General features: G+C 40.5%; 1 protein-coding gene across 1 annotated transcript; it reads left to right on the top strand.

Annotated features, from left to right (window-relative positions):
* Positions 1 to 541: 541 nt before the first annotated feature.
* Positions 542 to 22,874, top strand: si:rp71-17i16.5 (phosphatidylinositol 4,5-bisphosphate 3-kinase catalytic subunit gamma isoform). The gene is made up of 12 exons (XM_006804057.2): positions 542 to 834; positions 7,900 to 9,083; positions 10,261 to 10,867; positions 11,302 to 11,367; positions 13,326 to 13,551; positions 15,120 to 15,214; positions 15,802 to 15,945; positions 16,901 to 16,991; positions 19,601 to 19,731; positions 19,838 to 19,949; positions 20,141 to 20,298; positions 22,187 to 22,874. The coding sequence occupies exons 1-12, from the start codon at positions 619 to 621 to the stop codon at positions 22,442 to 22,444; spliced, it is 3,288 nt and encodes a 1,095-aa protein (XP_006804120.2). The 5' UTR covers positions 542 to 618; the 3' UTR covers positions 22,445 to 22,874.
* The last annotated feature ends 415 nt before the right edge of the window (positions 22,875 to 23,289 follow it).

Raw genomic sequence — 23,289 nt, 5'->3', positions numbered from 1 at the left:
TGCTGCACACAAAACAATAGCATGGTTTGATGGAGTGTAGTTCAGTAAATGATATGAGTAAGAGTAAAGTAAACAACATTTAAAAATACTGACTGACACCTTTCAGCTATTTTAACCAGTAGACCAACACATTCCTCTGGACTACACAGAACAGAAAGCCAAACAACCCAAACAGGTTTGGTGTATTACTGTATTACTGTCTGTTTTGACCTGTTTAATTTGTGATTAAATTGCAGAAGTTGACATTTCCCTCTTAAACAGTATTAGTCCAGGAGTGTTTACTGTAGCATGTTGTCCATACTTAGTTGTGAAAATGTCAGAATAGCTATTATAATTTGTTACTGAAGTACAAAAGAGAATAAGGAAGTTACCTATGTTACATTGTCAGTAAATGTTCTGCTGTTAATAATAACATCACTGGTGTTTGAGAACTGAAGCACAAAAGAATGAGGAAGTCTCCGAGCAGTCACAAAAAGGGAACACACACTGTCACATTGTCAGATAAGCAGAGTTGCGTGCACTCCACCAGAGGACCCAAACTAATCAGCACTAGCCTTTGTATGAGTTTTTCTTTTTAAATCAGAGTTTTGTTAAAGCTTGGCTCTCTTTAAAGTCCCAATGGATGCTGCTGTGAATCGGCCAACCCGTCCACACTCTATACACAGTGTAAGGAGACTGTCTACCCAAGGCTGCTTTGAGAATACCCTGAAGTTTATTTGTGAGTTTAAGCCTGGTGATGAGGATCAAGATATCAGCATGGGCTGCGAGCCGATATCAGTCACCCTCCCTGCACAGTGTAGTGTCTACCAATTGAGGCTACGCATCTGTATGGAGGTATGTAAACCTGCACTGAGTGGTCTGTCATGCAAATGATGTTTTCCTTTTATTCTCATAGACTGTGTTGGATGTAGTTCTGGGTCTATAAAGTGAAATCGATAGCGCAGTTCCTAAAAACCAGTTTCTTTATAATGGAAGTTGGTGCTCTGGGGTGGGTGCGGTGCAGACTGGTCTGTTCGCAAAATAAATTCAAACTTAGAGAAGTCAATAAATGTGAGGTTAATGCTCACCTTAGTAAACATTTTCCCATTGAGCTTTTGGTTTGTTGGTACAGCACGAAGCACATTGTGGTCTCACTGAGGGTACAATAAACAATAAAGCAGAGTATGATTAAGGATGTAGCAAATTCATTACAGTCAATAACACATGTGCCCATAACCAAGTCCATCCCTTGTTTGGGGTGGCTGCAGAGTGGGTCATCAGCTAAAGTTGGTGGTTGAATACTCGGCTGCTTCAGTCTCCATGCCAAATATCCTCGGGCAAGGAGACTGGATCCAAGTTGCACTCTGGTGCACCCACTGAATTTGTGTGAATGTTAGATAGAAAGCTCTTATGGAGGAAAAAAACATTTTAAAAAGTTTATAAGTGAATCAGGCAAGTTGTCTAAAGCACGCAAGTAGACAAGAAACAGTCCATTTACCTTTGTGGTTGAATCAGGAAATACATTAAATATAAAAATCTGCCAAATAAAATATCTGTAGCTCTGTGCCATAGTCACCCTCTGTGAAAAAGGAAGCAGCTAAAAGAAGTTTCTACATTGCTTTATTGTCAAACCGTACATGGGAACTATTAACTGATTTAGCTGGCTTCTAAAATATTATGTATTTTCAGCTAAAAGGAAAATTAAAATCGATTCTGGCTTGGATAACGTGATATCGATTGATTAAAATCCTGAATCGATTTTTTATATAAATGTATTTTGCCCAAAATTCCAGAATCTCAGGTGAAATGTCACAACATTTTGACAACCACCAAACATTTAAAACAGTAAATGAGAGTAGGTACACAGCTTCTGCACAAAGAAGTAAACACAAAAGCGCAGACATGCGGATCAGAATCAGTGGAATGTCGCCTTTCTCACCCGACGGCATGGACATGGTTGGGGCTGAAATTCAATTCAATTCAATTCAATTCAATTCAATTTTATTTATATAGCGCCAAATCACAACAAATGTCGCCTCAAGGCGCTTCATAGATACAGAGAAAAGCCCAACAATCATATGACCCCCTATGAGCAAGCACTTTGGCGACAGTGGGAAGGAAAAACTCCCTTTTAACAGGAAGAAACCTCCGGCAGAACCAGGCTCAGGGAGGGGCGGCCATCTGCTGCGACCGGTTGGGGTGAGAGAAGGAAGACAGGATAAAGACATGCTGTGGAAGAGAGACAGAGATTAATAACAGATACGATTCAATACAGAGAGGTCTGTTAATACATAGTGAGTGAGAAAGGTGACTGGAAAGGAAAAACTCAATGCATCATGGGAATCCCCCGGCAGCCTACATCTATTGCAGCATAACTAAGGGAGGATTCAGGGTCACCTGGTCCAGCCCTAACTATATGCTTTAGCAAAAAGGAAAGTTTTAAGCCTAATCTTAAAAGTAGAGATAGTGTCTGTCTCCCGAATCCAAACTGGAAGCTGGTTCCACAGAAGAGGGGCCTGAAAACTGAAGGCTCTCCCTCCCATTCTACTTTTAAATACTCTAGGAACAACAAGTAGGCCTGCAGAGCGAGAGCGAAGTGCTCTAATAGGGTGATATGGTACTACAAGGTCATTAAGATAAGATGGGGCCTGATTATTTAAGACCTTGTATGTGAGGAGCAGGATTTTGAATTCAATTCTGGATTTAACAGGAAGCCAATGAAGGGAAGCCAAAACAGGAGAAATATGCTCTCTCTTTCTAGTCCCTGTCAGTACTCTTGCTGCAGCATTTTGGATTAACTGAAGGCTTTTCAGTGAGTTTTTTGGACATCCTGATAATAATGAATTGCAGTAGTCCAGCCTGGAAGTAATAAATGCATGAACTAGTTTTTCAGCGTCACTCTGAGACAGGATATTTCTAATTTTAGAGATGTTGCGCAAATGGAAGAACGCAGTCTTACATATTTGTTTAATATGTGCGTTGAAGGACATATCCTGGTCAAAAATGACTCCAAGGTTCCTCACAGTGTTACTGGAGGCCAAGGTAATGCCATCCAGAGTAAGAATCTGGTTAGATACCATATTTCTAAGCTTTTCAGCGCCGAGTACAATGACCTCAGTTTTATCTGAGTTGAGAAGCAGAAAGTTAGTGGCCATCCAAGTTTTTATGTCTTTAAGACATTCCTGCAGTTTAACTAATTGGTGTGTGTTATCTGGCTTCATGGACAGATAGAGCTGGGTGTCATCTGCATAGCAGTGAAAATGTATGCTATGTCTTCTAATGATGCTGCCTAGGGGAAGCATGTATAATGTAAACAGAATTGGTCCTAGCACTGAACCCTGTGGAACTCCATAATTAACCTCAGTGTGTGAAGAGGACTCTCCATTTACATGCACAAATTGGAGTCTATTAGATAGATATGATACAAACCACTGCAGTGCAATACCTGTAATACCTACAGCATGTTCTAATCGCTCTAATAGAATATTATGGTCAACAGTATCGAATGCTGCACTAAGGTCAAGAAGGACAAGCACAGAGATGAGTCCACTGTCAGAGGCCATAAGAAGATCATTTGTAACCTTCACTAAAGCTGTTTCTGTGCTGTGATGAGCTCTGAAACCTGACTGAAACTCTTCAAATAAACCATTCCTCTGCAGATGATCTGTTAGCTGTTTGACAACTACTCTTTCAAGGATTTTTGATATGAAAGGAAGGTTGGAGATTGGCCTATAATTAGCTAAGACTGCTGGGTCTAGAGATGGCTTTTTGAGTAAAGGTTTAACTGCAGCCACCTTGAAGGCCTGTGGTACATAGCCGATTATTAGAGATAGGTTGATCATATATAAGATCGAAGAATTAATCAATGGCAGAACTTCTTTGAGCAGTTTTGTAGGAATGGGGTCTAAAAGACACGTTGATGGTTTGGAGGAAGTAATTATTGACGTTAACTCAGAAAGATCGATTGGAAAAAAAGAGTCTAACTTAACATCAATGGAACTACAAGTAGCTGTAGATAATATTACATCTGTGGGATGATTATTGGTAATTTTTTCTCTAATGATAAAAATTTTATTTGTGAAGAAGTTCATGAAGTCATCACTAGTTAACGTTAAAGGGATGGTTGGCTCAAAAGAGCTCTGGCTTTTTGTCAGCCTGGCTACAGTGCTGAAGAGAAACCTGGGGTTGTTCTTATTTTCTTCAATCAGTGACGAATAGTAAGCTGTTCTGGCTTTGCGGAGGGCTTTCTTATAAAGCAACAAACTATTTCTCCAGGCTAAATGATGATCCTCTAAATTTGTGACACGCCATTTCCTCTCCAGATTACGAGTCGTCTGCTTGAGGGTACGTGTTTGAGAATTATACCACGGGGTCATGTACTTCTGATTAGAGACCTTAGTTTTCACTGGAGCTACAGTATCCAGAGTCGTACGTAGTGAGGAGGTGAAATTATTAACAAGATAATCGACCTCTGTTGGGGTAGCGTTCAGATAGCTGCTCTGCTCTGTGTTGGTACAGGGCATTGACGATGATAACAGTGGCTGGATTATATTCTTAAACTTAGTTACAGCGCTTTCAGAAAGACATCTACTTTGATAAAGTCCACTCTCCACTGCTGCGTAATCAATTATTGTAAATGTAAATGTTATCAAGAAATGATCAGACAGGAGAGGGTTTTCAGGAAACACTGTTAAATGTTCAGTTTCTATGCCATATGTTAAAACCAGATCTAGAGTGTGATTAAAGTGGTGGGTGGGTTCTTTTACATTTTGAGAGAAACCAATTGAGTCTAACAACAGATTGAATGCCATGTTGAGGCTGTCATTTTTAGCATCTACATGGATGTTAAAATCACCCACAATAATTATTTTATCTGAGCTCAGAACTAAATCAGATATAAAGTCTGAGAAATCAGACAGAAACTCTGTGTAAGGCCCAGGTGGACGATAGATGATAACAAGTAAGACTGGTTTCTGAGTTACACAGCTGGGGTGGATAATGTTAAGCATCAGGCTTTCAAATGAATTAAAAGTCTGTCTTGGTCTTTCATTAATTAATAGACTGGTGTGAAAAATTGCTGCCACACCGCCCCCTCGACCTGTGCTTCGAGATTTCTGGTAGTTAGAATGACTCGGGGGTGTTGATTCATTTAAGCTAACATAATCATCCTGCTGCAACCAGGTTTCTGTAAGGCAGAGTAAATCAATTTGTTGATCATTTATTAAGTCATGTACTAACAGAGACTTGGAAGAGAGAGACCTAATATTTAATAATCCACATTTCACTGTTTTACTCTTTGGTTCAGATGTGGATACTGTATTGTTCTTTCTTTGTAAATGTTTAAGTTGTTTGTTGCTGGTTTTTAGTTTGTTTTTTGTCTTTTTGGAAGCAGACACAGTCTCTATGGAGATGGGTTTTTGGGGGGGTAGCAGGAGGAGAGAAGCTGCAGAGAGGCGTGTAAGACTGCAACTCTGCTTCCTGGTCCCAACTCTGGATAGTCATGTTTTGAGGGGTTTAATAAATTTGTCCATATTTCTAGAAATGAGAGCTGCTCCATCCAAAGTGGGATGGATGCCATCTCTCCTAACAAGACCAGGTTTCCTCCAGAAGGTTTGCCAATTATCTATGAAGCCCACATCGTTTCTGGGACACCACTCAGACAGCCAGCAATTTAAGGAGAACATGCGGCTAAACATGTCACTCCTGGTCTGATTGGGGAGGGGACCAGAGAAAACTACAGAGTCCGACATTGTTTTGGCAAAGTTGCACACCGATTCAATATTGATTTTAGTGACCTCCGATTGGCGTAACCGGGTGTCATTACTGCCGACGTGAATTATGATTTTATTGAATTTACGTTTACCCTTAGCCAGCAGTTTTAAATTTCCTTCAATGTCGCCTGCTCTGGCCCCTGGAAGACAATTGACTATGGTTGCCGGTGTCTCTAGCTTCACATGTCTGAGAACAGAATCACCAATTACCAGAGTTTGACCCCCAGCGGGTGTGTCACCGAGTGGGGAAAAACGGTTAGACACATGAACGGGTTGGTGGTGTACCTGGGGCTTCTGTTTAGGACCACGCTTCCTCCTCACCGTTACCCAGCCTTTCCCCAGCTGCTTGGGGTCTGCCGGGGAACAGCTAGCGGGGCCTACGCTATCTTCGGCTGCACCAGCTACAGGGGCCTGGCTAGCTAAGGGTGAGTGCAAGGTGCGAAGCCGAGTCTCCAGATCAGTAATCCTGGCCTCCAGAGCTGCAAATATGCTACATTTGTTACAGATATCATTACCGCTAAAGGAGGCCGAGGAGTAACTAAACATCTGACACAATGAGCAAGAAAGTGCAGAAGGGACAGGTGAAGTAGCCATGGTGCTAACGGGTCGGCTACGAGCTAAGCTAGCGAAACAGTACAGAGACAGTGAGTGAATACTTTGGCTATAAATTAGGTAGTGAGTACACAGAAAGTGTGCTTCGGATGAAGCACGTGAAGATTATACTGTGAAAAAAGAATGTATTTAGAAGTTGTTTAATTAAACTGCTAAGCAAATAAGCTACTCAGAAACACCACTGTGTTTGAGCAGGAACAGGAAGTGATACTATACCACAGAGCGAGCGAACACCAAGTGACAGCGCCACCGACAGGCAAAGCCGACAGCTCGCTGATTCTGATGTTTCGGCGGGTCCGCGCTTTGTGTTTATGCTCTTTTTGTGCTGATTCTAAAGCTGTTAGTTTTATCTCTCTCCAAACAATATTGACTGAACCAGCAGCAAAAGAAGATCCAAACTACCTTCACATAAACATCGTCAAGGACTCCCTCTTACTTTTGCTGTTTTGCTTCCACCACAATAAAATCACACTTCACAGCTCTCGCTCTCTTTCTCAGTGTACTTCAAGAACAGTTTCCCCGTCTATCCCCGAAATCTGTTTTCTGCATTATTTGCTTGCTTGTTACGCACAAGTCTACCGTTGTTTACAGCGCTGTTGCCAATGTTTTATTTTCCTTTTACTTACTTCCGAAAAGAAAACCTAATTTCTGCCTTTCAATACTGAACAAATTTAAACTTTTTAAAATTATGCAAAATGCAAAACGCTTAGCCGTGTCTCTAATAAAACTGCTGTAACTTCAGAGATAATGTTCATGTGTTGATTAATGGTTTTCTTTCGTTTTTGATGTACTGCAGAATATTTTTATAAAATCCCAGGCCAGGAAAATCACCTTCATGTTCTTCTGTGTTTTATCTTCAGCTACTTTTACACAAAGGCATCTGCTGTGATGCTCACACCTTTGATAAAGTCTTGTGTGTGTCAGCTTTCTTTTTATAGATACAAAAATATGTAAATGTACTGATCTGAATTATAATATTTCTGACTGTCTGAGGCAAAATTTCCCAGATTCAAATCGAATTGAATCAAATTGAATCGAATTGAATGAATCGAATCGAATTGAATCGAATCGAATCAATCGATTCAGGACCTTGTGAATTGGAATCGAATCGATTCTAGAAATCAGTGATGATACCCAGCCCTAATGCTCATATGACATGGTATTGCATAGTCCCACTAGCAGCTATTTACAGTATATCTGTCCGTGTGCCTCATGCTTAAGCATTTACAGTACTGTTAAAAACGAAGAAAGATTTTACAAGAATTTCAGAAACCCTGGCAAAAAAAATTTATAAGGAAGCATTTTTTTTCAAGATGCCGCCACAGTAGGCAGCTTGTTACTCAGCTCCCAGCTTGAGGTAACGCACAAATTTCCCCGCCATGGAATCAGTAAAGTGTCATCTCATCTTCTTGCTCTTTGGACTAAAATATAATGAAATGATGGGGGATCAAGACATTTGCACAACACTATATTCAGACTACAGTAAACAAAAATTGTATGTATTTATTTTTTCATGTATATGACTCTATGTCTTCAGGCACAGGAGCAAAACTGCCACCCAGACCCTTTTGCAATATTGGACCCCGAGAAGTACAGCCTGCTCTATGCCAGGGGTGGCGACTGGTATGAAGCCTACGATGACTGTCAGGTTATCAGGACATTAGACATTCCATGGTCACATAATGACCCTCATTGCCTATCAGCACACATAATAGTAAAACCGCCTGTGGCAGTTGATCCAGAGGAGAACGAGAAACAACAGCAGTGCCTGACTAATCTGATCGGACATGACCTGGAGAAAGAAGCATCTGATAGACTTGGTGAGCTCACCTTCACCCGTCGGAAACTGGCATCTGCTAGGAAACAAGAGCTGAAGAAACGGGATGACAAGTTGTATGCCACAGAGCCTTGGATAACACATACTGCCTTACCAGAAGAACTACAAGAATGGCGGAACAGAGACTTTCCTGTCACTTTCCACTACATGAGCAGGATCAGCTTCAGCATAAAGGCTGACCTCAGCACAACACCAGAACTTCTTCTTAAAGTTTTTGAAAGGGTGATGAATGACCGAGGGATTAAATACGATGGGCCTGACAATCTTGTGTTGAAAGTTGCAGGCAGGGAGGAGTTTTTATCTGGAGACTACGCCCTGAACGATTTCCTCTGGGTGCGACAGTGCCTGAAAACCAACCAAGAGCTTCACCTCTTTGTTGTCCCCGTGTCGCAGCTTCCCTCGGAGGCTGTCAAATTTGTGGACTGGCCACTTGTTGATGGTTTTAGTGGCCAGTTCAGTTCCCACAATGATCTCAGCCTTAAAGGGAAGGATTTGGATGACATCTTCATGATATCCTTGTGGGACTGCAACAGAAATTTTAGAGTCAAATTGCTTGGATTTGATATCCCACAACTTCCAAGCAAATGTCCTCAGTCTGTTTATGTTGAAGCATCCATTCTCCATGGTAACAAGGTCCTCTCTTCAGTTTCCTCCATTCCCAAGCCCTTTTCAGATGAAGTGCTGTGGAATGAGTGGCTGGACTTTGATGTTCTCCTTAGGGATCTGCCACGTGGAGCTAAGCTGGGTCTCACTATTAACGAAAGTCCTGGTGACATGTCTGCAGCAACAAAAGTGCCATCGCCTTCAAGCAACAAAACAATAGACTTGCTGAAAGGGAGAGGAAAAGTGCTCTACTTTGTCAACCTACTCCTCATAGATCACAGGTGCGGATTTTTGTTTTTATTTAAGCAAAATATCTTTATTAACAGTATAAGGGAAAAACATACATAAGCAGTTAGCTATAAAACTGTCATTTAAAAATCTCCGCTCTCCTGTTAAGTCATGCTTAGTTTGTAGTGTTAGCCAGTTATTCATTAAGTATACCAATAATATCCAAAATATGATACCATGGTAACACCACAAATCTGAGTAACAATGACAAACATTTCACAAAGATAATACACACAAAAGTTGCATTGTTGGATGTTTATGCCATTTCAGTGCCCAGTTCTTGCACATGCTTATTTTCCATTTGGTGTACTACACCACGCTATCACGGCAAAGCACGCCAGTCCACCGTGTCCATTTCACGCTTTTCAGTACCAGCAGGGGGAGATAATATATTTAAAGCCATAAAGTCGCTAGTGACCTATGATTAACCAATTAAGCTAGGTGGCTTATATGTATTACGTGTAAATGTGTTAGTAATGTCTGTGTAAATGCTTTTATTAATTTATTTTTTGTTGGCTTGAAATAAAATATCGCCCTCTGCTGTAACCGAAGCTTACTGCAACTTCTGCATTCGTGTACATTTCCTGCTATTGAGAGGCAGAGCATCAAATGACACGGTGGACCGGCGTGTTTATTACACGTTTTGCCGTGATACATTTCAGGCACACAAGAAACTTTAATATTTGAATGCGCTAAATAGGATGTTAGTATGGAATTTTAACAGGTGTGAAATTTCTGAGTTAGCCAAATTTCATCCTTTCACAGTATCTGGACTAGAGTTACAAGTCTAATCAGTTCATGAAGTACGTTGTTTGTAAGCAGGGACCCAGTCTTTTGCAACTGCTACAAATCCATGTGTGTCCATGTGCGTGGTTTTATACACAGCTACAAAATGTTGATAACATTTGGGTAACATATGAATATACTAGTGTGTATGCATGTGTTGCCAACCTTAGTGTCAACATTGGTTTTGAGATCTCTATTTATTATTCATTTATTAATTTATGTTTTATTTATTACAAATGTGTATTTATTATTACGCCATCTGACATCTCAGTTTGTGCTCTTATACTCTTCATTTGAGAGAACGTCGAGACTTTTCTTGCAGTACTGTAAAACTAACTATTATTTACACGGTGTTTCAACATGGGACACCACCTATCCCTGCAGGTCTGTTCTGAGCCAGGGGCCCTACACACTGCACATGTGGTCACACCCTGGCCTGGATGATGAGGCCATCACCTACCAAGCAGACAAGCTGTCAACTGCTACTAACCCAGACATAGCTGACTCCATGGCTATCAGCTTCCTTTTAGACCGCTACAGCTTTCCTGTGGTTGTCCCAAATACTGTTACCAACTCTGAATGTTCCAACTCCAGAGAACGTGAGACTCACGATTCTCATGTCCCCCCACCCTTGCCTATCAAAAGATATTCTTTGCCAGCAAACTCACTGACTGACAATGTAACTCTCAAATCCCCAACTACAACCATCAACACCAAAAAGCCATGCCTCAGAAGGTTTCGGGAGGAGAGTGTCCGTTATGCCTCTAGTCTACCCCAGTACTTGCGTAATGTTGACTGGATGAACCGCAATTCGGTTGAAGATGTCCACTGGCTACTGGGATACTGGCAACCTGAGGAACTGGATGTAACAGTGGCATTGGAGCTACTAAGCATGGATTTTGCAGATGAGTTTGTCAGGAGACTGGCAGTGAAGAGACTGGAGAGTCTGTCTAATGATGATGTGCTGAAGTATTTGCTTCAGCTTGTGCAGGTATGTGTTTATATGAAAATTGATAAACAGATTCATTCATATTGCCTGACGCGCAAAACGTCATATGAAATAATTAAACTACTATAAGCGACCTGTTTAGTTTGCAAAGTGAATCTGTCTTTATTCCACTCCCCATTCTATTGAACACCAGGACTGTATGCGTTGCTTTTTTTTATTACAATTACAATACATAAAAAAAATCATGATTACTGCTAATCTAAACTGGCAAATGATTTCCCTGAAGCCACAGACTTGTTTCAAAATGTTCTCTTAGAGTCTGTGTAAATATATCCAGTAGAATGTGAACACATTTAAGCATTTTAACCCCCCCCCCCCCCCCCCCCCCCCATCCCACTATTTAAGGATATTTGTAAAATCACTTAAAATGACTAAAGTTTGACAATGACCTTTTCCTTCACCTTTAACTCTTACAGATCCTAAAAGTGGAACCTTACCATGACAGTTTCCTCGCTCGGTACCTCATCCAAAGAGCTCTGCGGGTAAGTCATGAAGCATCCACTGTGACTGCAGTGTACTGACATGTACAAGGTAGTCCGCAGAATAGTTTTGCTAGACAAAATTATTATTTTTTGTCTCTTTCTAATGAAAAGAGACAAAACAAAGCCTACTTAAAGAAACTAAATAATCACTTGCAGTGGTAGCTGATGGTGAGAGTGGGTGGGCTAACAAATACAATTCATAGACGGCACTGTAGCAATCGCAGCATCACATCCCTGGTTCCAAGTTACAGCCACATGTTGTCATAGTAACAGTAACAAAGACTATAGAAAAATACCCAGAATGAGCTAAGGCTAAAAAATGTACTCTCTTACACACACACACACACACACACACACACACACACACACACACACACACACACACACACACACACACACACACACACACACCTTCTTACTAGATATTTCTGTACTAGGGATGGGTTTAAAAAAATCAACTTCCAATTTAAATTAATTTTAAATAATCTGATATTGATTCCTTAAATCCTTAAATGACATTTTTCAAATAGAAATGTATTTTGCCGTGTATGAGACTTGCAAGAGGTTGACAAGAGAAAGCCATGCAAGAGTTAAGTGGCCTGGTGCCACAAGCCTAAAGGCAGATGTTCGGCAGCTGTATTTGGATTCAAGAACTGTGAAGACAGTGAAGAGCTGGACAAAAGTAAAGCCATATGCAAGGCGTGCAAAATGGAGGTGAAATACTGTGGAAAAAGTAAAAGTTGAATAAAAGTTGCAATATTGTAAATGCTTTAGGATCTGTTGTTAATTTGGAAATTAATATATTTAATTTACAAAGTTTAAAGGGTTATTTGAACAGTACATATCCAAGATAAATGATCATAATTATAATATTTCTGACTGAGTCAAAGTCGAATTGAGTCAGGACCTTGTGAATCAGAATGGAATCAGCTCTATTCTGTACACATCAGCATGTCATATTTTTCATTGCTCAGTGATGCCAGAAAAATCAATTCACGCTCTGTGGGAATGCACTCCAGAGTACGAGGCGGTATTCACAGCAAAAATAATGGTCATTATAGAAGAGCAACAGGCAACAGGAAGAAATTGTGCTACAGTCATTTAAGGAGAGAGAGAGAGAGGTGTCGGGCGCACCTTTTTTTAAAGAGAAGCTCGCGTCATCAACCTCTCTGGGCCGGAAACATGTTAATCAATGGTGTTAACCATTAATCAATGGTGATTTTTGGATCCTGTCAGATGACCTCTTATTCTATGCTGATGTCATGAGGATGTATTTGTGTTAATTTCAATGTTTCAGAAACTCTGAAGTTTTTTCTTAGTCAGCATCTGCAACTATGACTTTGCAGACTTTAACCCTGGAAATTCCACACTTCTGTCCACCACCATCATCTCACCTTTTTGGTTGTCTCTGCGTATCAATGAAAATCAAGGAAATGTTTCCTGGGGGAACTTTATTCAAACTGCAGAATTGAGCCTGTTGAGAATTGAAGCATTATGGTACCACTTAGATAATATAAAGCCCCGTTAGGTTCTATGTTTGTGTGCTGGTCCACAATAACAAACAGTTTTTGACTCTCTAGAATCTGCACAAGAATCCTGATGTTTTGTGCTCAAATCCGATTTTATAATTATACTATACAAAAGCACTAAAGTAGCTCCCAATTATGATTGGCTCACAGCTTATAAAAAGCTTGTGACAAGCTTAATCATGGATCTGATTTTCTTTCTTTCTTTTTATTTATCTATTTTTGTATTTTCATTCACAATAGTCATCAAAAGATCAGGTTTTTGTGTGAATAAAAATAATACCTTTCATTTAAAAGTTTTTCTTTTTTCAGGTGAGTTTAATAAAGGTTTCAGTCTGCTGGAACATTAATGAATGTTTTTACACCAGTAAGATGTCGACTGCGACCAGCTCTGTTTCACGCTGTCTGACTCACTTACATCTTTCACTGCAGAGCAAAAGAATCGGACACTTCTTCTTCTGGTACGTTCGCAGTGAGGTAGCAGGGTGCCCGTATTTCCGACAGCGCATGGCTGTGATTCTGGAGGCCTACCTACTGGGCTGTGGTCAGGCCATGCTCGACAGCTTCACCCAGCAGGTCCAGGCGGTGGAGGCCCTGCAGGGGGTTGCTGTCATCATTAAAAACCTGTACCCTGACAAGACCAACCTTGATTCTACAAGTAGGGAGCATCATTTTTTCTTAATTAATATATCAAAATTTTATTTTTAAAAAGCTAAAAGTATTTAATTTAGTTTTAATTCACAGGTTTTTACTGAATGTTTTATCATGGTCCAGCATCTCTATCAGATTCAGGTCAGGACTTTGACTAGGCCACTCCAAAGTCTTCATTTTGTTTCTCTTAAGCCATTCAGAGGTGGACCTACTGGTGTGTTTTGGATCATTTTCCTGCTGCAGAGCCAAGTGCACTTCAGCTTGTTTTTGTTTCAGAATGTTTAGTAGACAGCAGAATTCAGTTTTCATTTACCACAGCAAGTCTTTCAGGTCACGAGGCAGCAAAACAGGTACATAACATGTTTTGGGGATCATCAAGATGTTTTCTGGCAAAACTGAACGAGCCTGTATGTTCCTTTTCATCTAGGAACTTCACTCTGCAGGCCATTTTTGTCATGCCATCTCTCACCTAACACATTTTAACATTAACAAAACTTGATCAATTCCTAAAAGAGTGAAAATGCATTTTAAAGAGCTTAAAATAGAGTTAATATAAAGAGCCATAAAAAATATTCAAATTAATTAAAGGCAGCAAGGATGCAGATTTACCTGTTTTGTGTTTGTTTGTTTGTGTTTTTTAATCAAAAAACAGCCACTCATCCTTGAATCCGAATTACTTTGGAAAACAACAAAGAACATTTCTTTGGAGAATTCATTTTTTAAGATAGAAATTTAAAATGGAGCTATTATACTTTCCTTTATGTTCTGTTATAAAATACTCTCATAATTCAGGTTTTAAATGTAAGCTCCACGGGCTTCTCAGTAAAAGTCCTTGAGCCTCTGCAAGCTGAAATACTTTCCTTGTTATGTTCTTGCGTGACAAAAGCATTTCACTTTGGAAAGGCCATTTATAAGATGACCTATTAAACTCTATTTTACCTCTGCCAATGAATTTATGTTTGTGCTAGCGTTTAGGTGCACCCACGTCATTCTGTCTGTAAACACAATACAACTCCTCTCTGGCTCTGCCAATGTCATGTAGGTACATTTTAAAAAAAAATGAAATTCATTAAAAGTAAATCCCTTCATACTAAACACAGCCCAGAGAGTGAGCTGCCTTGGCAGAGGCCCTCTCTGAGTCCTTCTTGTTAATTATGGTTATTTTTTTTTATGTTCTTGCATGTTATTGTTTCCAAGTTACTACATTATTATTTATCTACCAGCTGTAGAAGGTTAGCAAAGCTTTGCATGTAACTTTGAATGTACTTTGGAAAAGCTTCTTCCAGCTGGCCTCGTGTTGAGTTCCCTTTTAATATACATGAAGAAATCCCATCTGTGTATGGCTAAGTATGGCTGGGTTCCTGTATGTACATGAAGTAGTGCTGCACACCTGATGTTCATCAGCCAATGAATAACAGAAGCTCTATCCCTACCCAGGCTAGGAAAGACATCCTTGAAATGCATTAGATGTTTTTATAGCAACTTTTCAGAAGCCAAGGACTCTAATCCCCAAAAGCAGCTGTTGTGTCACTGTTAAACCACTTCACTTAAATATATCTGTTGATCTTGTTGTAGCTCCCTTCCGGCTTCAGGAACTTCTTAGAGACAGTAACCTACCAAATGAATTCTTGCTGCCCTTTGACCCTCGCATTAAATGTGGAAGGATCCTGGTAAGCTTTGCTGGCTTTCTGTCTCTATTTGTACATTGAGCTTTAGGGTTTTGTGAAAGTGTGGTGAATAAAAAAAATGTTGGGTATATTTTTATATATTGCATTTGAGCATTTTGTGTGTGGTTTAGTCTTATATTCTAAGTTTACTATATGCATTATTTATAAACAATGCAAGAGGTTGACCTTTTCATCAAAAGGGCAACCTCTTTGTGATGATGTTTCAGGTTAAGAACTGGAGACAGATAGATGTGCACATTACTTGGTCAGGCTTGTAGTTTTGTACATAGTTGAGGAAATGTTATCAATTTGTACAGTACAATCATTATAGTAGACCACTGTGAATTCCTCCTTGGCCTGTTTTTGTTTTTTGCATCACATTTTCTGTCTGCTTCATATAATTCAAGTATAATTACTTACTTGAACTTTTCTTCAACATAAATTTGTTACTTATTCTGTTTTTCCTGATTACAATAAGTACACCACAGTATCTTTTGTTGTTGTTGTTGTTGTTGTTGATTAAATTAAAAAGGCTGTGGTGAAGAAAAATATCTCACACAAACGGTTTGCTTTACTTCTCTGTGATGTAGCTCGATAAATGCAAAGTAATGGCCTCAAAGAAGAAGCCTCTGTGGCTGGAGTTCTCTCCCATGCCATCGCCTACCTCCGCCACACCTGTTGGAATAATCTTCAAAGAGGGGGATGACCTCAGACAGGACATGCTGGTCATTCAGGTCAGACAGATCTTTTGTTACTTTGATTACTTGAATTCTCTTCCTCAAATAAGAATACTGATTTTTTTTGTGTGTGAATATATTTCCTACATGCTTGGAAAAAGGTGAATATACAGTACTTCATACTTACATCATACGGTACTTCATACTTATCTGACCAACCCTTATATTTAAAATTCATATAAATAACTACGTATCTTTTTCTGCGCTGCTCCTTTATTTGTCCCTCAGGGCTCAATTCTTGGACCAGTTCAGTTTTTCATTTTTTGCGTTGCTCCTAGGTTATATACTTAACAGGTTTGGTATGCCCAAAATACACAACTTGTCATGGTCCTGGGTCCTTTTGACCCAGCGTTTTGTGTTTTCCATTAGTGTGATTGTTGGTTCTGTTCTTCCTCTGTTTAGTGTTTACTCTGTTCTGCCCGTGTGTTCCTGTATCAAGTCCGCGTTTCTTAGTCTGTGTCCTTGCATGTGTAAGTTCCTGTTTTATTGTGAAGGTCTGCGTCTTATGTGAGTGTTTTCAGTTCGCCTCCCTAGTCTCGTCACGTTAATCACGTGTGTCCCCACCTGTGTGTAATCTCCCTGTGTTTTTAAGTCGTGTCTTCTGTCTTAGTCGTTGCTGGTTTGTCTGTGTTGTTTCCCCTTGGTCTCCCTGCGTCTCTCCGTATGTATTTCCCCGGACCTCCCTGCATCTTCGTTCAGGTTTGTTTTCTTAGCTCTGCCCAGTTTAGGTTTTCCAGTTTCATGTTCACCCACCATTGCTGTTTGTACCCACTCCTGTAAATAAATACTCACCTGCACCAGACCTGCCGCCTTTTGGGTCCTTTCTACAAACTCCACACGTCTGCCACACCGGACGTGACACAACTTTACTTTTCTGCTAAAAAAACTCAAGTCTATCGTAGTTTTACATCAGGTTGAAAAGACACATGAACGTTTGCATATTTCTGTTTAGGCACTGGTGCTGATGGACTCCATCTGGAAGGAGAAATCCCTGGACCTCAATCTTGTTCCATATGGCTGCATCTCCACTGGACACAACATAGGTATCAGCATCAGTGTGCTTTAATAGTGTCCACAGTTGGTACTGGATGGCTCTTTTTAGTAGTGGTTGTTGAAGTTATACTAATATAATTTACTAATCAAGTAATAGCTTGTTTACAGAGTCAGCAAAAGAACACACATTCTGTACTTAAGTAGAAGTACAGATATTGGTGTTAAAAAATACTCCAGTGAAAGCTGAATTACTGATTTAACGCCTTTACTCAAGTAAAAGTGAAAGAGTACAGGCTCTGAAATGTATCTGCTATATTATTGTAATACAAAAATAATATTAGTACATGAAGTTAAAAATGTTATTCAAATCTAAATCTGCTTCTTCATCATCATCTCAATCTGTTATTTAGGACACAAGCAGTGAAAGAGAAAAAAAATAAATGGGGGCTGATCTGTTGTAGTGGCTCAGCGTGGGGAAAATACTGACAGCCCACAATGATTTCTAATGTCAGCTCCAGTAGATTTTCTTAGTGGACAAGCTGGGATCAGCGGACATGCAGATCACAGCTCTGAGGTTACTCATAATGAATACGTTGCCCAAATTAGTCATCTTACGTAAGCTTTACTTAAGGCAACTGAGAAATATTTAGAACTAATTAGATTTTACACTGTATAAAGACTGAATTCAGTGACTGAATCTAAGCACCGTCAGTTCATTTGTAAATGAATGTCTGCTACACTTGATGTAACCCAAGATCCACAGCGGCTGACCACCACAGCCACTGTGTTTCAGTCCAACACAGTACTTTACTGTCAATTCACCACATTAATACAAGGTAACCTGTTTATCCTGAGCAAAACTACCCAGAATTTTCATGCAACATTTCAGTAACACAAATTTGCTATGCTTAGTTTGTTTTGCAGGACGTTTCACAAAATTAAAATACATAAATTATCAAAACACATCACATACAAATCCAATATGTGACTAAAATTATGACATCGCAAGTAAGCATTAAATTTGCAGTTTATCATTTGTCACTGAGCAGTTCTTACAGCTTACATCTTTTTTCCATGAGTGAAGTTAGCTCAATGTTTTCTCTTCCTGGAAATGCAGTAGATGAAGCAACAAACTGTTTGTACGTTTGTTGAGCTGATAGAAACATTGTAAAATCTTTATGTGTTGTAGAAACAGTTCTCCCTTTATGCACCATTGCTATTAGCTAGATGCTGACTACAACATAAAGACACCGGCACTTGTTCCGTCTCACTTAACCCCTGAATATAAACGCTATAAATGATGCCGCTGAACCTAAAGTAACAAGCCTGTTCTGAAAATGTAAGGAGCAGAAAGTACAGACATTTGTTTAAAAATGTAAGCAGTAAAAAAAATGGTCAGAAAAATAACCAGAAGAGAACAGAATACCCCTTTATTGTCACTGTGTATATAAATAGTCAAATTCAATTCAATTTTATTTATACAGCACCAAATCACAACAACGGGTGCCTCAAGGCGCTTTATATTGTAAGGTAGACCCTACAATAATACATACAGAGAAAAACCCAACAATCATATTAACCCCTATGAGCAAGCACTTTGGCAACAGTAGGAGGTTGAAATAAATAGCAAACAGGAGACATATAGAGAAATATTTACAAAAAAAGAGAAAATTACACATTGGACAGTTGTAGGTGAGTCTGGAGGTGTGGGACCTGATTGACCTGAGGCCCCAACCAGAGGGCAGCGGGTTAAACTAGTGGTGGGCGGGGTGCAAGGGGTCACCTGTGATGCCCCTAGTTTTCCTAAGATGGGAGGATCTGGTGATGGTCTCCTGGAGTGGCAGAAGGCAGGTAATGATTTTTTGGGCGGTGTTAATTACCCTCTGCACAGCCTTCCTGTTCTCAATAGTGTCCCCTGCGTAACAAACACCCAGGCAGCAGGAGAGCACGCTCTCCACTGTGGAGCGGTAGAAGGCCAGCAGCAGCTTCTGGTCCAGGTTATTCTTCTTTAGGACACGGAGGAAGTGCAGCCACTGCTGAGCCTTCTTTACCAGGGTGTTGGTGTTGTTGGTCTAGGTGAGATCAGTGGAGATGTGGGTGCCAGAAACCTGAAGGTGGAGACAGATTCCACCTTTTCTCCATTTAAAATGAGAGGGGAGTGGATCCATCTCTGATCTGTAAACCGAACAGAGAACAATCTAAACCTTAGAATGTTCAAATTGGACTCGTTCTTTTATTATATTTGACCTGAAATAAGTGACTGAGCCCATAAATTCATCATGAAAGTGTTTACGAAAGGCAGGGCCTAGGACATTTTTATAAGACTTTTCACAACCACAGCTATTGCCCCAAATTTGTATTTATACATGTTGTTATGGGGTTTTCTGTATAGTATTTTATCAATTTACCAATTTAACCTATGACCAATTTACTATAATAAATTATGTAACATGCCTGCTTATTGGACTGTGGGAGGGGAAAAAAGCACCCACCCACATGGCAGAGGATCAACATGCAACCACTACACCTGCACAGTGTCGTGTTTTTTGTAACAGTGTTTTGTGAGAGGGTTTTTTCCCCCCTGGAATTAGGTTTCTGTTTGAAGTTTAAAACACATGTTTAAAGGTGAAGCGCAAAATGAAAGTGTCCTTGTCATCAGGTATGATTGAGATTGTGAGGAATGCAACAACGATCGCTGCGGTCCAGAGGAGCCAAGGAGGAGCAACTGGAGCCTTCAAAAACAATGCTCTGTTTGAGTGGCTCAAGTCCAAGTGTCCACTACAGGAAATTGTGAGTAAATCAAAAGCAATCGCAGGTCCTTTCTGTTGTTTCCCTCAGTAATAAGAAAAAAATCCCAACTAAAACATGAAACTGTTGTGGTTTTATTTGACTGTAGCACTTCAAGAACGTGGATAGATTTGTGAATTCCTGTGCTGGTTACTGTGTGGCCACATATGTACTGGGTATAGGCGATCGACACAATGACAACATCATGATCAGAGAAGACGGTAAGCAGCACAAATCACTGAAAACACCTTATTGGCTACTGTTATCACATGTTATTTACTGATTTGTTATTATCATCTTATGATATGACAGATGCTTTTTGTCCTCTAAAACAAGCTGCATGATAAAATGAATTCATAAATGAACAAATTAACTGATAATTAGAAAAAACTGAAGTAATCTTCCCTCTCAGGGAACTTGTTTCACATTGACTTCGGACACATCCTGGGTAACAGGAAGTACTTTCTTGGCGTGAAAAGGGAGCGAGCACCTTTCGTCCTCACACCTGACTTCCTGTATGTCATGGGCAGGGTCGATGGTCGCAACAGCCTCTACTTTCAGCGTTTTAGGGTAAGATGGCTTTATTATTTGTCCAGCTTTGCATGAAAATGTTTTAACAGGTCCCATAAATAGTCAGCTTCTCGGTGGATTTCAACCTTTTACCTTAGTAATTCGCTGTGGCAGTCAGGATCAAGACGTTAGTTCTCTTAGTTCTTTTGGCCATAAACAGCTGTCCAAGGTAAGCGTAGAAGGAAACGTTCAGAGAAATCCTCCATCCATCCATCTTCTGCTTCCGGGGCCGAGTCACGGGGGCAGCAGCCCAAGCAGAGAAGCCCAGACCTCCCTCTCCACAGCCACCTTCTCCAGCTTGTCCAAGGGATCACCAAGGCGTTCCCAGGGTCCTGGGTCTGCCCTCCTCCTTGTGGGGCATGCCCGGAACACCTCACCCAGGAGGTGCCCAGGAGGCATCATTGTCAGATGCCCAAACCACCTCAACTAGCTCCTTTCGATGTGGAGGAGCAGCGGCTCTACTCTGAGCCCCTCCCGGATGGCCAAACTTCTCACCCTATCCCTAAGGCAGAGTACAGCCATGCTTTGGAGGAAGCCCATTTCTGCCGCTTGTATCCGCAATCTCGTTCTTTCGGTCACTACCCACAGCTCGTGACCATAGGTGAGGGTAGGAACATAGATCGACCGGTAAATTGACAGCTTTGCTTTTACACTCAGCTCTATCTTCAACACAACAGACCAGTGCAGCGTCCGCATCACTGCAGCAGCAGTGATATATCTGTCTGTCGGTCGCCCGCTCCCTTCTCCTGTCACTAGTGAACAACACCCGAAGATACTTACACTCTTCTACTTGGAGCAAGAACTCGTCCCTGACCCGAAGTGGGCACTCCACCCTTTTCCGGCTAGGACCATGGCCTCAGATTTGGAGGTGCTGATTCTCATTCCCACCTCTTCACACTCAGTTTATGAACCATTCCAAAGCGAGCTGGAGGCCATCACCTGATGAATCCCACAGAACCACATCATCCGCAAAAAGCAGAGATGAGATTCTGACACCACCTAGGTGAAAGGTGAGGTGACCACCTAGAAATCCTATGCATAAAAATTACAAACAGAATCTGTGACAAAGAGCAGCCCTGGTGGAGCCCATCACCACCTAGGAACGAGTCCGTCTTATTGCTGGCCATGCAGGCCCCCCTCCGCGAATTGCTACCTTACTGTGGTGGAGGAGTTTGTGTATCCCAGGGATCCCAAGGGCTATGTTGTCTGGGGGCATTTAGGCAAATTGGTCCTGGGTGAGGGACCAGACAAAGAGCGATTCAGAAGACCTCTATGAGAAGACCATCAAAGGAATGGTTCACCCTGCCCGGGATAGGGTTACCGGGGACCGGCCTGGAGCCAGGCCCAGGGAGGCTGCCCGAGTGGGAGTGCCTGGTCGGGCCTTAGTCCATGGGGCCAAGAAATTCTAATTTCCTAGTATAATTCAAACTTCATTCAATTTTGTTCAATGATGAAAGCATGCATTCGTGGCCCAACTCCAACAAAATAGGCCTAAATAATGGGACAAAATTCTGATGTGTGTTCCTCTCTCTTAACAGAATGCTTTTCATTGAACCCAAGAAGCTCTGTTTTGATCTCATCTCAGTACAAAAATATAATTCTGACTTCTGGCTTGTCCATGCAGTCTTTATGAAACTGCAGGCAGGCTGCAGTGTTCTGATTTAAAAGCAGAGGCTTTTCTCCTTGCTGACCTTATTAAGACTTTTGATTCATTCCAATTGAGTTTATTCCAGAAGTACACACACACACTAATTAAAAGCAGCCTGATTCTTATTTTGGATACCACTTTTAGAATTATAGAAAAAATCTCAACTTCAGCTGTCCTTATTGTTTTATCTTTGCTTTTCTTTATTATTCTATCTTTTCTTGCCTCCAACACCCACATTAGGACACCTGCACAGAAGCATACCTCTCCCTGCGCTCCCACTCTCGTCTGTTGGTGACTCTTTTCTCCCTCATGCTGCTCACGGGCATCCCAGAGCTGAGCGCTGCAGAGGATATGCGCTACTTGCGGGTGGCACTCCAGGAGGAGCAGAATGAGGCAGATGCCAGGGAGCACTTTCTCCAACAGATCTCTGAGTGTGAGAAGCTAGGCTGGACTGTGCAGGCCAACTTCTGGATCCACATGATGGGAGGCATCAAGTAGATTAATGCATTTTGCTCTGCCTTAAAAATAAGTGAACGTTTTTCTGTGGAAGCTTTTTAGTTTTACAGGTGTATTTTTTATATTTATGTAATATCACTGATCCTTGGGCTGTTTTTACAGGAAGTAAGGGGGTGGGAAACTGTTGTGCATAAACAATGGATATCTGTCATAATTACAGTGTAAATACTTAGAATCTGCTGTTTATTGTAAATTGTAACATCTGTAGAAGGGTTATAATTCTCATATAATACTCAAATAAAAACTAGGCTCTAAAAAAGAGAAAAACTGAAAGGATATGGTGTACTTAGAAATATGACTACCAATAAAATAAAAATACAGTTTAGTTTTAGTCTATGTCCCCCCTTTGATTGTCTGCCCCACTATCATTTATTCCAGATTGATTGCGTTTGTGTTAATACTCCATCCTTTTCTCCTGTCCTAGATTCCTGTTCTGTTTGTACCAACCTTTTGATGTTACTTTTAAACTTTTGTCACAATAAAAAAATTAAGAATAAACTTATCAGTTAAAAGAAAAAAATGTAATTCAGTAATATTTCTGAAAACTAACAACTTTATAATGATTATGTGAAGGACAAAACTCTGTCTTCTCTGTAATATTCATTTTTGAGGTTGAATGCATCATTGGGGTTGACTGAGAGTTTTATATATTTTAATATTGATCAGATCTCTGAATGGAGAAGCAGGTCACTGTAGTTTTTCCCAACTGAGATATTTGTGCCTATGACTAAATGATAAGTTAGATTACTTTTCTTCAGTCTGAATTGTTTGGGTAAATAGAATCATGCATGCTGATGGAATAAAGCAGGTGGAGTAACATATATGTG

This window comes from Neolamprologus brichardi, chromosome 20 (assembly GCF_056152115.1).
Source record: "Neolamprologus brichardi isolate AB-2024 chromosome 20, ASM5615211v1, whole genome shotgun sequence".
Classification (NCBI taxonomy): Eukaryota; Metazoa; Chordata; class Actinopteri; order Cichliformes; family Cichlidae; genus Neolamprologus; species Neolamprologus brichardi.
This window is presented reverse-complemented; position numbering and strand designations above follow the sequence as displayed.

Excerpts from the sequence above, each read along its gene's own strand:
- si:rp71-17i16.5 (XM_006804057.2), top strand. The coding sequence starts at position 619 with ATGGATGCTGCTGTGAATCGGCCAACCCGTCCACACTCTATACACAGT. Across the intron at positions 13,552-15,119 it reads GACCAACCTTGATTCTACAA|CTCCCTTCCGGCTTCAGGAA; the intron begins GTAGGGAGCATC and ends ATCTTGTTGTAG. Across the intron at positions 19,732-19,837 it reads AGTGTCCACTACAGGAAATT|CACTTCAAGAACGTGGATAG; the intron begins GTGAGTAAATCA and ends ATTTGACTGTAG.